Here is a 15965-nt window from a genome sequence, read left to right as displayed (position 1 = left end):
TTGCTATTTGTAATCAATTCAAATATGCCAACATTTTATATTCACCCAAATTGTTTACTGCAATGATAAGCATAGCGATCACACTAGCTCATCGAGAAAAAAAAAATCATGTATAGAGTCGTTACAAACTGGAATAATAACCCTTGAATATCCGGTTAACTAAAAATGTGCCATCCTTCAAAAAGTATGCAGCGACATCTATTCAGCATGCAGGTGCAGACTGGACACTAACTGTGTAAGTTTTGTATAATTCGTACACTTTTTAAAACATTCCTATTTTGTTTCATAATTGTTTAAAAAAATGTGTGTGTGTGAATGTTTATATGTAGGTATATACTACAGTATATGTGTATATGTGTTTGTGTATGCGTATTATATATGTGTTTAGTAGGCTATATTAATGTAATTTCAAATATCTTATATGAAATGTTTATCATTTAATGTGTTATGTATTGTATGTCCAGTGTTGACACCAGGAAGAGAACCTAACTGCTGTGGCGTCAGCTAATGGGGATCCTTTTTATAGACTCACTAAAGTTCTAAGCCTGGGAAAAAACAGCTTACTCACAATAGAGTCTAGACATATTCATTTTTGATCTGGATAGTCTACTTTTGTTTCACCCAGCTCTCAAGAACATTAACATGCATTTACTTAAAGCTGGGGTGGAGGATTTGGGGAGAAAATGGCAGTTGGGATCATAAATAGTATATAAAAGGTTGGGATAGAATCCAAATACCTCAACTGCTCCACTTGTTCTCTTTGGTCCCTCCCTGACACGCTCTACACCAACAAAGTTGTGCCAAAGTAAATGGACAGTCCCTACAGCTAATAAGAACAGAGAATTGGAGCCTCGCCCTGATTGGTCAAAGTGTCAGCTCATGTTAACTTTGACCAATGGTGTCTTAACATTTCAAGCTTTGTTAAGTGACTATATTTGTGACAGTGACTGAGAGAGTCGGTGACTTCAATCTCACACAGCAAGTGATGTCATATATCACATGGTACCATCGAAACCACCCATGCATATTTGTGCTTATATAGCTTTTAGTTGCTGATTAAGAAAGGCATCGGAGAATAAATGATTGTTTTGAACACCCTCACTGAGTAAAAAACAAACAGAAGATGCAGCACTCCAGTGAATTATGAGATGTACTTTCAGATAAATAGTTCCTAATCAGGCGAGATAAAACTGATACTGTGCTTCCTCTACGACACACCTTTGAACATGGGGAGTAAACGTTTTTGAAACTTGGCAACTCAAACCTCTCACTGTGCCAAACCACACCTGTTTGCTTCTCTTTTTTCTGTGTTTCTCTGCAAAACAAATTCGCCAACACCTCCATGTGCACACAAACAAACAAACAAACAAACACACACACACACACACACACACAGAAATCCAGTATGCAGCTGAGTATTTTACGTGTGGTGAACCCAGAGTCAGAGGTGCACTCATCTGGAATTTCACAGGCACAGGACAAGTTTAACAGATGAGTGAGAAAGTTGGTCTGAAGGGACCCCAATAGCCTACTATGTATTAATAAATGTCGAAGTCATAAATACATAGTAGCCCCAATACCATACAAACTGCAGGGTTGACATGTAGGCCTATATGTTATCTGATTACCCTGACTATTGTCGTATTTATATGTATCATAATAAAAGCATGTCTGTGTGATTTGTGCATGTTTTGTTGCCAGTTCTGCTGAGAAGGGGGGGGGGGGATTTTCCCTCGCTCCAGTCTGCCCTTTTCTTGTCGGGCAGTCAAGAGACACTAAGCTGGATACAAATAATGCAGCTATGCAAGTTAGTGGACAAACCACCGCCCTCCTCCTCCTGTTATCAGCAGTAGGCCTAGGCTATAGCTTGTGAGCAATAAGAGGGAGGAACCGCCTATCGCTGTAAAAGTCCCTACCCCGGTAAAGGGTCAAAGTCTGTACGAACGAAGCATAGGAAAAGACTACGGACAGACTCACGTTGAAGCGACTTCACTTCACCGGGAGGATTAACACGTTTTCAACTTTTCAGCTCGATGTCTCCACTGCTGAGATGCAGCCTTTTTATTCTGCTGGCGTCCTTTCTAACGGCAAGTGAACCATTCCTTATGTTGTTTTTGTTGGATATTCGCCTTCGTGTAGGCTAGAAACACCGATATCGCACAGGTGTGGCACTTCGGCAGGGTAGTAGGCTATGACCATCAATGCCATTGTGCGTGTTGTCAAAGGTAATCCTTTTAAATTCGCTCAACTGTTTTGTAAAGGCCTGTAGCCTATTAAAAACAATTAGGCTACTGTGGGATCTGTTAAATAAACCAACAATCGCGTTTATTATTGCCCCAAGGAAATAAGAAATGCAACTACGTTTTTTTGTTCTTTCCTTTGCTTTAACTGAGGAGTTGGACTTTAAAGAGTTAAGAAGCGTAACAAAGTTAAGTGAATATCTGTCTGTTGTCATGGACACTCATATTGTGCTTGAAAGTCGCGGAACTTGGTTTATTTCTTCCCTAACAAAGCAGCTTGTCACTATTTCCTTTAATAGCCTACTGGATGTGCGCAGGGTGGACGACACTTTAACTGCACCAAGTCTTGATGTCCAATTCAAAAGGGGGTTTTCAGCGTGGAGACAATTGAAACGTAGATTGTATGGATGATCATATTATAATTTTTTTAAAGTCTCTATTTGGCCTATGTGAAATAGCCTATAAAGTTGTAGGCTAATACTTTCCCCCCTTTGAAAGTAAAAGGTAGGATAATATATTGTAGCCTACATGTATTTAAGACTTGTTCTGCATGCCGTAGGCTATTTAATTTTGAGCAATTAAATATTCCATTTGCTAGATATAACAGTGTCAGGATGTCAAAGAAACAATGTGTAAAGTGATGCCATATGTGTAAGAGTCAGGAGCAACAGTATGCCATATCATCTTGTAGTAATGACACATTTATAAAAATGTTTTTCCTCCCTCTTTGTTCACCTGCAGCTTGTTCCTGTGAGCGCAAAAGGAAATTGGCCGGGCTTACAGAGACATAAGAGAGAATGGATCATAGCTCCCAGACAGCTGAGGGAGAACTTTGATTACACCGGCTACAAGAGTATTGCAACAGTAAGTCTTTTTCTGTTCCTTGAGAAGTTATTCAAAAAGTATTTCATGTTTGTAGAGCAACATACCATACCTTAAGATAATTATCAAGATTTATTGTGTTTTCCACCACCGTGGTTTTATCCTCGGGACATTTTCCTTTTGTTCCAAACCTACGTTAGACTGAATGCGTGTGCGTGTGTGCGTGTGCGTGTGCGTGTGTGTGTGTGTGTGTGTGTGTGTGAGTGAGAGAGCGAGAGCAGCCACCTAGACCCTGGCAAACTTCCATCTTTATAATGAGTCAGTTCAAACAATGCAATCGGCTGTCATCAAAACAGACTTGTGTTTGATGTCTCAACAGCCTATCCATTTTAATATCTCAGCCAGATAGTGTCGTAAGTTTTAGGATCTGAGCCATGCTGTAATTATTCTGTCTAATATAATTTGCTGGATTGCTATCAAACAAATAAGATCGCAAGTCTGTGTTGGGGTGTTCTCTTCAGAGCCAAAACTGTATCTGTGTCTCAGTAAAGCTTATTATACTTTCATTCAGATGACACAAATGTCAGCTTTAGTGTAGAAAAACGTACACTATATCCATATATATATATTTTTTTTACCTTTATTTATACAGGTATATCCCATTGAGTCCAAAGACTCTTTTGCAAGGGAGACCTGTTCCCATTTACACGTTACCATTCACACACACATTTATACACCGATAGCAGGCTAACTATCGACATTCACACAAGGCAAGGTGGGTGAAGTGTATTGCCCAAGGACACAACAACTATGACACAGGTGGCATATATATGAGCTATCTTTACACTTTCCTCGCAATTGGAAGGTTTTTGATTTCCTGGTCAGGTGGATGAAGGGTGGCTTTGGTAGAGCGGCTGTTCCTAAGCATATGATGGCTGCTGCCATTGGTGTATAACTGTGCATGAATGGCTTAGGGAGAGGCAAACAATTTAGTTAGATCAGCCTATGACTATATCGTCATATATTCTATATTAGAAGATGGGCAGCATCAGTATGTGCATGTGTGTGACAGGGGTAAATGTGACAGTGTTTAAAGCGCTTTGAGTGGTCTTACTAGAAAAGCGCTACATAAGTACAAGTCCATTTACCATTCATTTGTGGGTTTTTTTCAGATTCGATCTGATAAGATGAATTATACAACAATATTTTATTATCTATCGGGGCATGGTGTTGATCAGGCCCCTAAAGGTGTATTCACTGTCGAAAGATACACCGGCTTGGTAAGAGTCAACTCCATTCTGGACCGGGAGGAGATGGCCGTCTATAACGTAAGAGCATTTAAAACATCCTTAAATGTCCAGTTAGTAGGATCATAAGCATGTACAGCCATACCCTCAGATTGGTCATTGAGGAAATTGTAAAATAAAGTTGTGATATTTTGTTATGTAGTTAAAAGGTTCTGCAACATATGCCAACGGGTCCCAGGCTGAAAAGATTATCGACCTTAAGATCACTGTTGTGGATGAGAATGATAACTACCCAGTCGTTAAAGCAGATCAAGTCGGAAGAGTCGAGGAATCGAGTGCAGCTGGTATTTAACAACATCTAAAGTATATTTCTGACAACTCAAAGTAGTTTTACCTGTACTACTTCAATGAAATTATACAGTATTTTTAATCACTTCGATGATTTCTAGGCACTGTTGTGATGCAACTGATAGCAACCGATGCTGATGAAATTAACACGGCCCACACCGAGCTCCACTACAGCATTGTGGAGCAGAGTAACACAGCTAAGATGTTCTCCATCAACTCGAAGACTGGAGAGATCATGGTTCAACAGAACACCCTGGACAGGGAGGTGCGGCACTTAACTGTCTTGTTTTCCTGTACAACTAATTATATTATCTAGAAATGCTTTCAAACTCCTAACACAGTAGTCAGATTAGAATCACAGTAAATTTCACTATCACGTCACAAAAATCTTCCATAAACTCCCATTTTGTTGACAAGGAGAGATTATACCACATGCATGTATAAAATAGGATCATGCTAATGTTAGTGTACAATTTACACTCGAACTACAGTTGTTGAGAATGTATTAATCTGTGTATCTCTATTTTATAATTTATCTATTTTTAGAAACAAGATTCATATAAGTTGATGGTTAAGGTATCAGACATGGGTGGACGTGGTGGAGGAAATATAGGAACCGGAGAAGTTGATATCCAAATTCTGGACATAAATGACAATGTTCCAACCCTGGAAAAAGAATCGGTATGTGTGACACAATTACCACAACGGACACTGCTCATCTTCTGTAACTAGTAACTCGTTATAGTGATGTCATATAAGTTAAACTTGTGTTGTGTGTTTTATCTGCAGTATGAAGGGAGTGTTGAAGAGAACACCTTTAATACGGAAGTGATGAGGATCCAAGCTATCGACCGGGATATGATTCACACTGAAAACTGGATGGCTGTCTACGAAATCGTTTCAGGGAATGAGGGAGGATATTTCACTATCACTACTGACTCAAAAACCAATGAAGGAGTTATCATGATTAACAAGGTATAAGAGTGCATTCACATTTTGATGGATTGGAATGATATAAGTCATAAAATTAATGAGCGTGATCCAACGCTGTTGTGAATATTGTGCATTTGTTCTTGAATTTGCAGGCCTTGGACTATGAGGAACTGAAGGCACTTAACATCGCTGTGGCTGTTTCCAACAAAGCGGCATACAATTTTGGCAGTAGTGGGTCCATGACAGGGGCCGTTACCTCGAAAACCTACCCCATTTTAATAAATGTGCTCAATCAGAAGGAACCTCCCCGTTTCAAACCAAATGTAAAAGTGGTAACTATCTCTGAGGACCAATCTTCCATATCCCTCAATAAAGTCATCACTAACTATGCTGCCATTGACAGTGACACTCTACAGACAGCCACCAATGTAAGGTACAGCCACAAAGGGAAAAGGTGTTACTAAAAAACAGATTTCTAGATATCTCTTTGTTTTTTGATGTCTTTAAATTACCACCCCTACCCCCCCTAATATATATATATTTTCATATTTATAGGTATGTCAAAATCCGCGATGATGGCAACTGGTTGATTATTGATGAAAAGACAGCGGATATCAAACTTAATAAAATGCCTGACAGAGAGTCCAAACTCTTAGTCAATGGAACATATTATGCCGAAATTATATGCGTCACAAAAGGTGAGTTCTGTAAATATGACAATATGTTTTAAATTTTCTCCAGCATACTAATATGGTGCACAACACTCCAATATGTTTTTTTTCTATTTTCAACTGGCTTTCAGATTCCCCCTCACACACTGCCACTGGGACCATAGCCATTCAGGTGGAGGACTTCAATGATCATTGTCCAGAACTGATCGATAGAACTCAGACCATGTGCCACGGGGACAACGCCATCACCGTCACAGCCGTAGACGGAGATGACCAGCCCAATTCAGCACCATTTGAATTCAGTGTGATTCAAGAAAGCAACGAGGAAAAATGGAAAGTGGAGCGTCTTAATGGTAAGATTAAGGCATGGCGAAATTCCAGCACGTACTTCCAGAAAAGTGCTATTCTAGGGTTGCATTAACGAGGTGCTTTTAAACAAATTCAGTATTCCCCTCTAGTTTTTAACTTGATGCCTGTTTAGGGTTTTTAAGCCTCTGCAATTGTGCAAGCGGAATAAATTGGCGAGACGCTCTCTCTTCCTCCCATGACAAGTTAATGACTGTCGTTTTTTTATTACTTCTGTACAAAGAAAGAACGTTTTCTAATTTTTTTTTGCAGACACCTCAGCCATTCTGCGACATGAAGGCAACGTATGGCCAGGAGTTTACAAAGTGGTGTTGGATGTCAAAGACCAGCAGGGAAAGTCATGTGATGATGTTCAGACGATGGATGTAATTGTGTGTACTTGCCGTGAAGACGCTAAAGCCTGTAAAGACCGCACTGCAAAAACTGCAGATATAGGAGCATCGGGTATCCTGCTTTTGCTCCTGGGACTGCTGCTTCTGCTCTGTGAGTATGACTAATTTATTTTCAGTTTGTGGTTGGTTTATTAGTAGCAATCATAAAATGTTCCCTTCAAGGTTTCCTAATCTGACAAGTTTTTGCTTGTAAAAGGCAGATCATGGCTTCAGCATGCATTACGCAATTTCTTCGTAGAGTTAAATCTCTTTGTTCAATGAAAGTAATCACTGATGATTGAGCTTAGTTTGACCCGGCCAGTACAGTATACTTTTACTATAATTTATGTTGACAATGTGTTAAATACTGTACATTTGTATTTCAGTGGTGCCCCTTCTGCTGCTGTTCTGCCTGTGTGGAGGTACTGGAGATTTCAAGCCCATTCCATTTGATTCAAAACAACAGCTAATCTCATATCACACTGAGGGTCAGGGAGAAGACAAGGTATGTTGATATTATACTATCTTTAGCTAATTTTAGTTTTAAAAAGGGGTTTTCAGCAAATTTGCCTGAAATGTAAAATTTCTGACAGGATCTAACTTTTTTTCCCACAGGAAGTTCCACTTCTAACGGTCCCAGTAGAAGTTGGCCCAGTGGGTACCAATAACTTTCACGGATTTGGGGGACAGGGACAAGGGTTCGGGCAACAAGTTGTCACAGATAACTCAAACCAGTTCAACAGCCAGTTCAGCAGTTTCAATGGGCATGGAGGGATGAATTACGGTCATCGTGAAGAACATCTTGTCTCGCAGTACTCAGCTGGGGCCTTTGATGGGATGGCTCTATCTGATCAGTTCCTTGGAGAGTATTATTCAAGTGTGAGTATTCAACGTAATCGAAAACATCAGTCTGAACCTTTTTCTAATGATTCTGAACAAAAGCTTTAGAATTGGAAATCTTTAAGTTTTCTTTCTTTTTTTAAGTGTCATTGATACGTCATTAACTTACAAGTAAGCTCATAATATAACTTAGAAAATGTAACTCTTATGAAGAAAATAGTTTGCATTATACAGTGTCTTAAGGCTACTAAACTTGTACCATACTATCATTATTGAACTGTTGAGTACTATTTATTTCTGGCTCACTATATTCTAGTTCCTTTTTTAAATTTTTTATTTCAGAAATCCAACCATGCTGCACAGCAAGCCCAGCAGAACGATGGTCTGCTGATCTATGACACTGAAGGTCAGGGGTCCCTGGCAGGTTCCGTTGGTTGCTGCAGCCTTCTTGAAAATGATGATGACCTTGCGTTTCTCAATGACCTTGGGCCTAAATTCAAAACCCTGGCTGGGATTTGTCAGGGGACAACTTTGGTGACCGAGTCTGTGGAGACAGGAGTTTCTGTCTCTCCACCTAGACCAGTGTCTCCTATCATGCCTGCCTCCATCCACACGCATGTCCATACTCACACAGAAACAACCGGGGACAACGTCAACATCAACGTAAACACCTCCACTGAGTCCTCCACCGTTGTCCAGGAGGAGATAATAACAGAAGTCCAAGGTTCAGCCAAGGTACAGGTCCAGGACAATATTGTGGTTTCCAGTCCGACATTGCTCGTACAGCAGCCCACTATGTATTATGCTGCCACGCCCATGTATGTAGTCAATCCCAATCCCCAAATGATGCTTGTGTCGGGGGGCGCCCAGCATGCTGTGGGTCAAGTAGGCCAAGCTGGGCTTACTCAAGGGCTAGTGCAGGTTGGTGGCCTCCAAGGTTCTCAGGGTATGGTCCTTGTTGATAGGCAGGTAGGAATGGGTGGAGTGACGGGCCAGGTAGCACAAGGCTTTTCACAAGGATCCGGTGTGGTCCTTGTAGAAAGGCAAGGAGGCATGGGGGGAGTGACAGGGCAGGTAGCACAAGGCTTTTCACAAGGATCTCAGGGTGTGGTCCTTGTAGATAGGCAAGGAGGCATGGGGGGAGTGACAGGGCAGGTAGCACAAGGCTTTTCACAAGGATCTCAGGGTGTGGTCCTTGTAGATAGGCAAGGAGGCATGGGGGGAGTGACGGGGCAAGGAACAATCTCCAGGTCCAGACAAGTGTTGCTGGTGGAGAATGGGTCTTCAGGTGGAGAGCAATATGCACAACTACCACAGGGCTTTGTTCAGACAGGACATGGGTCTGCAGTGCAGGGTTTAGAGGTCGCAGGTAAAGGTATGCAGGTGAAAACACAGAGTTTCTCACTGGGTTCACACGGTTCTGCTGTATCAAATGAGGACTTTTCCCTCAAAGCCACACCCAAGTTGCAAGGCAGCAAGCGAGTGGTTGTGCAACAAAAGAAGGTCTCTGTGACTGAGAAAAATATTGAATCCAGTTCGAGAGCTTAAAGCAACCCTTTTGTTTAGCATATCTGCTACTGTCACACTTGTTTAGATATATGCCTACCTAAATATACTATAATACATAAATGTCATACAGATTGATACATTTTTATGTATCTTGGAAAACAGGGAATGTGTAATCTGATTGATATAAGCCACTGCTTATAGTATTGTACACATGGTATTGACTACTTGATTGTCATGAGTCTTGACTATAAAAAGGCTTTTTACCATAATAATACCGTTAGTAGAACTCCGATTTTATTGATACCTTAATTCAGAACATTCATTCTGTGTTAGTGTGACAAAGTAACAGATTTCAGGAGGCATGGCATGATGTGTGTCGTAGACACTCATGCAGAGGGAAAACCTTGGCAAAACAATGTATGAAAAGTATGATTTCCCTCTTCCTCTGGTCCCACAAATGACAACGGTAGTTTATCACCAAATGACAGCCCTTAAAGCGCTGTGTTTATTAACAGAAGTGTCATTCAAGTGTCCCTACATTCATATAATCTTAATGTTCAGCCACTGTTAAAATGAATACAATTGTATTGTAGGTCATTTGTCTTGAGGAACACACAATGTAAGTGACTTAGCAAAGGAAGAACACAGTTTTTGGTAGCCATTGTAATGTTGCATTTATCAATATAGGCTTTAAGCTCTAGATTCAATGCTATGAGCTCTGTACTTTTTTTTTAGTGTGGGGTATTTCTAAGAAATGCTTAGGTTGCATCTTGTATGATGTTCGCTTAAGCTAATGCCATATGCTGTTCTTCTGACCTTGAACTTAGTGTATACTGTAACTAATCAAGAGCTGTTAAATGGGTAGCCACTGCAAACTACAGGCAACATAGATACATTCAGTTTATACTGTAGAACTGATGAGTGTTTGAGTGATTTAGTGCACCAAGGAGGAATAACACTGTTTTATCAGTTGAAATCATCTTTATCATATTTGTTACAAGCTATTAACCATGGAGGAGAATACAACACAATTACTCCATTTTATTGTTGCACTCTTTTTATTATTTCTACAGAATGCCTGTGGGTTTTCCTAACTTGTAATATTATAATATGCCAAGTGTTGCCAAACCCCAAAAGGTTTAAGTGCCAAAGTTGTAAAAATGTGTGCAATAGCAGGATGGCCCTATTTTTAAAATGTATATTGTGCCATAATTACCAGATAGATTTTTTAATATGTTGTTTTTATTGTGCGTTTGTGTGTGGGTATAAAGGTAACTTAATGTGGGTATGTGGATAGGCAGAATAATCAAGGGAAGAGATTGCCAAGCACTGAAAACATTTGGTGGAAGGACACTGTTTGATATTGCTGTTCTTGCTATAAATACATGTATTTTGATCTCAAATTTCTGATATGTTGTATGAATATAACATATATTGCTTTAGAACTGTACAATATTAGACTGGCAGTTTTGGACATGATAATGAGGATTTTTTATTTTTTGCATCTCCTGTCCTAATAAAATCAAATAGGAAAACTGTTGTGACACCCTATTTTTTCCATTGATTTTCCTATTGTGTGTTATTTGAAAGGTTATGTTGGAACATAAAAAAAAAAAGTGAAGTGTTATATATCCGGAATCAGACACGGACAGACTACAGGGTTTAAAACCTGAACTGCATTCTTGACCCATAGAGATACAGCATATTTCTCTGTCAGTTAAACCATTGTTCATTCAGTGAGGTTAAAATATCCAGAGGCTTTTGGCCCAAGTGGACAGGAACAGGCCTGTGTGGAATGGATACAACTGGGTACTTTGTAACTGATGTTCAGTCATGCTTCTCGGAAACAAGGAAGAGAAAGTAGAAAACCGGTTTTCCGGACTGATAAGTAGACAAAGAGAGTATAAATTCGATGTGATTAGGCAAATGCCTTGTTTTGTCTCTCTTACCAGAGTTGGGACATAGCCCTTTTGTTTTTTTTAGAATTGTTTTATTTGCATTCAAAATTAAAACCTCGTTCTCATTGGGGGAGGGGGGGAGAAGAGGAGGGGCGGAGGGTCACTGCACAAGAGTCAAAGAGCTTGTTCCACCACTATCTCAGATGTCAGAGAGCCAGTCAAGTGGTTAACAGATGGTTGAATGGTATGGGCTTGAAGGTGCACAGGTAGTGTTGATAGAGTGCTGTATGTAAAACTTGTTAGCAATTGTATGTCTACTGCAGCTTTTCCTGCAGTATTGTCATGTGTCTTGATTATCATCTAAGTTATAATATACTGTATGTGTCGAAGGGGCTGCTCAGCTGCATATCATTTTATTAAAGCCAGAAAATAAGATATAGTTTGTCATCTTACTGTCTCCAATGTATGTACTATATCCTTGCTTGCAAATATATTGGATTTTAGGGCGACTGTGGCTCAGTTGGTAGAGCGGGTCGGCCAATGATCAAAGGGTTGGAGGTTCAATCCCCGCCCTGCCACCTGTGTCCTTGGGCAAGACACTTCACCCACCTTGCCTTGTGTGAATGTCGATAGTTAGCCTGCTATCGGTGTGTGTGTGAATGGGAAAGGAAAACAGGTCTCCCTTGCAAAAGAGTCTTTGGTCTCAATGGGATTTACCTGTATAAATAAAGGTTTTAAAAAAAAAAATATATATATATATAGGGGAAGGTGGGGTGATTTGTGCAACTTTTTACTCAAAGTGATTTTAAAGTGAGGCCTTGACAGTTATGTCTCCAACTCAAATATGTACATATATTTCAGGATGTTGTGCATCCCTGGCAATAAAAACTTTGGATCTGGAATAAACTGTTTAAGAAATATAGCTTTCGGAAAAAAAGTTGTCTTGACGCACAAATCACCCCACTACGTGGGGTGATTTGTGCGTCATTGTGTCACAATGACAAAGTCACCATCATCATCTTTCTGGCCATCTGAACTCTCATCAGTGGTGTCGTTAAGTGGAATTGAGATGTCACTCTCTTCTGAGCTACTGTAGACAATCACTTTCTTTTGGTGACCAGCGTATACAGCCATGCCACTGGCACGACTCTCAGAAATGTACTTTGCACTAGTTGCTCCGTGCTTGTGGAACCAACTGCCACCTGACAAATGTGATTCCCCGTACATTTCTGCCTTTAAATCAAGGCTCAAAACCCATATGTACACCCTGGTGTTTCCTCCCCATTAACTATCTTACCTCTGCACTACTATCTGTGTTTATGTGGATGTATGGGCTTTACGTCTTTTATTTTGGTTATTAGGGGGCCAAGCCCGAGTAGGGCTGGGACCGCGTTTTGCAGAGCAACGCGGTTCCCAAGCCCTGCGGGGCAGGGAACCCTATTGTTCTTGTAGGGATTATTATTATTATTCCTATTCTCCGCGAGAAAGTGGTGCTGCAGCCCAAACCGTAAAGGGTTGGGACATGCCACTTGCATGGCTGATCCAGGTCCGTCCAAGGAACGCAGACAAAAAAAATCAGACATGCCGGCCACTAGGTGGCGCTACAACAAAGGAAAATGCTATAACTCCCACACCGAAAGTCCGACAGTCAAAAACTTTATATCCACAGATGCACACAAGTCAGATGCATCTTTTGAGATAGGCCACGCCCATTTGCGTATATATACATTTTTCGCTACATCGCAAAAACTGTGTCAGTCACCAAAACATACTCCTCCTACAGTTTTCGCACGATTTGGACGAAACCAAAAGCATTATGCTCTCCCGACTCCCACGTGCAAAAGTGGGTCAAATAGTTTTTCTACGACCATTGGAAGACCAAACGGTAGCGCTTTAAAGATTCGCGAAAATTCCTTAAAAAAAAAAAAAAAGGGGATTTTCTTGAAACTGAAGGGAGACTATCATGGGGCATACCTGAGCCTATGGCAAAAATATGGGAAATAAATTTTTATGTGGGCCGGACTTATTAAAAAAAATAGTTTTTAAATTTTTTTGCCTGTTTTCGCCATTTTCTAAGTGTTTAGGCGGGAAAATGGGAAAATTCAAAAAAGTGTCTTTACAATGGAGAGTTTGACAATTTCATTTTGCTCATAACTCCCCAACCAAACATCGCACATTCAAAAACTTGACATCCACCTGTTTGGTACATTGAGCTGCATCTGTCGATCTAACGGAGTTTTGCAAATGTCATCCCTAGGGGGCGCCAAAACCACAAAAAGCAAAGAAAACGCGTTTGGGGCTATAACTTCCACACCGAACATCCCACATTCAAAAACTTTACATCCCCGGATTCCGTGAAGCGAGGGGCCGGCGCCGCGGATGACGACGCCCGATCCCGAGTCGCGTGGGAGGCTTGGCCCCCGTTCACAACTGCTCGCAGTTCTAGTTGTTATTGTACCTTCATTGTTTACCTACTGAATGCACTATGTACAGCACTTTGGACAGTGCAAACTGTCATAAATGTGCTTTTATAAATACATTTTACTTACTTACTTACTTATAACTCACCCAGGCCCTTGCGCACAAATCACCCCATCCCCAGACTTTTGGATAATAGGCATGATGCAGCAATTTAGGGTTGACATTGTGCTAACTATATAGACTCAAAGTGTAGCATACCAAAGCACTAAAACATGTGTCAAATGTTTTCAAACGTGTCTATAATTGTTCAGACACAATAATCAAAAAACCTTGATCATGGAAATTTTACTTTGAAAGGCAAAACACAGTTTTTTGAGCTTAAATGTGCTTATATCTTATTCCTTGTGTCTCCCTTCTTTACAGGATGAGTCAAATGGATGGCTCTTCTTAAATATGTGGTCACATTTCCAATTTCTTCCACGGTTTTCTAGAAACAAGGGGTTTTGCATCTTCCAAAATGCACAATTCACCCCACCTTCCCCTATATATATATATATATATATATATATATACACTATATATATATATATACATATATATAACACTGAGTCTCAGAGCAATAATTAGTGTTCCCTTACGTTGGGGAACGTTTAATTATGAATCAGCATGCACCCATTCCCCCAAAAGAAGAGGATAAGAGTTTATATAATGATTAATTTCTAATGACATGCTGGAAAGTCTGTTGTGATGAGTTTCCTTTTACCTCTGGTGCATGACAAAAAAAACACCTCATCTGGGTTAAAATGATAGAAGATGTTCATCTGGCCATCATTTAGAAACAGATGTTTTTCATCAGCTGCCAAATGAAAAATTCCTGCTTTGACAGCAATGGCTGGGGTGTGGCCATAAAGCTGGAACATAGTTCAACTCGGTTTAACGGCTACTGATGTTTGCGCCTTAAGCGTCTGAATGGCAATGTGTCCTCAAGCATCGTGTCAACAAGTTTCATCATGTCACTGTTGCACTTCACATTTTGATATGCTTGCTGATTAATGTTCATTTTGACATACTCATTACTTTGTATGCATTTCCTGGGCCAATTTACTTATTTACTGTTGCTGAGCCTGTCCCTGGATGATATATTATGTATCAATCTCATGCCTATCATAATTAGAATATACCAATATTTCGCAAATGGAATCCACACCTAAAGCAAACCAATCAAGATTCTACTGAGAACAGTTTTTAGTTGTATGGTTGTCTTATATCATATTTTGCTAAATGTATCTGATGTGAGGTTGCTTTTTGTAATATTTAATGTACTGACGTTTTAAAGTCAGTACATTAAAGGATTAGGCTCGGAAAATCCATATTCTAATCACTGTCTTTTTTTACAAATATATTTATTAATTACTAAATAATTTCCCATTACAGCAGGGCTCTGTGGCGTTAGCAAAAATCCACTGAAAAAGGAGTATATTGTGCAATTGTTAAGAAGTATTTTAGTGGTAGATGTGCTATCCTAACAAGTATTTCTTGCACCAGGAATGCGTTTGTGGGACTGGCTGAAAATAAACTGACCATGTTGAGATGATGAAGGAACATGTTGTCCAATGCAGCCAGGCTTCGGATACACAATACTTGACAATAAAGATTGTGTTGTTGTTGCTTTTTTTTGGGGGGGGGGGGGGGGATTTGTTGACAATTAGAAAAAATATAAAATATCATTAGACCTATCCCGAAACAAATGGATGTCACATGGATACCATTCAGAATTCTACGGTAAATATAATATCACACATTACAACCAAAACAAGGACAGATATTGTAATACATTTAGAGTAATGTTGGCCTAACTCCCCTTTAAAGCTGTCTAACTATCAAATAAAAAGATGACACAAAGTCTTTTCAGGACTTGATCTTTTATTCAAGACTTGAGACATTGAATGCATGTTAAAGTAAATGTTACAAAACCGCATTAAGGACAAGCCTGTACACATTTTTTGATGGTGTCAAAGCAAGACTTGGAAAACCAATCACTATGGTACTTGCATATTCTGTTGGTTCTAACACCACTCATGATCTTTGTCAGTATGGGCCATATATATATATTTATTTGTAACACAAGTTTGGCTATACAGCTATAGTATATCATCATGATCTGCACACTGCATTATTTAGTTGAACATAAGCATCTGTAGCGTGCTTGGTATGATCTCACGGCACTGTCCAACAGCAATTATTATTTTGAGGGATTGGGGACTGGTTCACTCACAAATGTCATGTGAGTGTTTTACAA

At 39.9% G+C, this 15965-nt stretch overlaps 1 protein-coding gene across 1 annotated transcript; it reads left to right on the top strand.

Annotated features, from left to right (window-relative positions):
- Positions 1–2969: 2969 nt before the first annotated feature.
- On the top strand, positions 2970–11664 carry LOC307255801 (desmoglein-2-like protein). Its single transcript, XM_080034591.1, has 13 exons — positions 2970–3104; positions 4235–4390; positions 4512–4653; positions 4759–4922; positions 5204–5338; positions 5447–5632; positions 5743–6023; positions 6146–6288; positions 6393–6614; positions 6880–7110; positions 7385–7503; positions 7614–7877; positions 8181–11664. The coding sequence occupies exons 2-13, from the start codon at positions 4250–4252 to the stop codon at positions 9384–9386; spliced, it is 3234 nt and encodes a 1077-aa protein (XP_079890717.1). The 5' UTR covers positions 2970–3104; positions 4235–4249; the 3' UTR covers positions 9387–11664.
- The last annotated feature ends 4301 nt before the right edge of the window (positions 11665–15965 follow it).

Source organism: Ammodytes marinus (genome assembly GCF_949987685.1).
Source record: "Ammodytes marinus genome assembly, chromosome: 9".
Classification (NCBI taxonomy): domain Eukaryota; kingdom Metazoa; phylum Chordata; class Actinopteri; order Uranoscopiformes; family Ammodytidae; genus Ammodytes; species Ammodytes marinus.
This window is presented reverse-complemented; position numbering and strand designations above follow the sequence as displayed.

Excerpts from the sequence above, each read along its gene's own strand:
- LOC307255801 (XM_080034591.1), top strand. The coding sequence starts at position 4,250 with ATGAATTATACAACAATATTTTATTATCTATCGGGGCATGGTGTTGAT. Across the intron at positions 6,615-6,879 it reads GAAAGTGGAGCGTCTTAATG|ACACCTCAGCCATTCTGCGA; the intron begins GTAAGATTAAGG and ends TTTTTTTTGCAG. Across the intron at positions 7,504-7,613 it reads AGGGTCAGGGAGAAGACAAG|GAAGTTCCACTTCTAACGGT; the intron begins GTATGTTGATAT and ends TTTTTCCCACAG.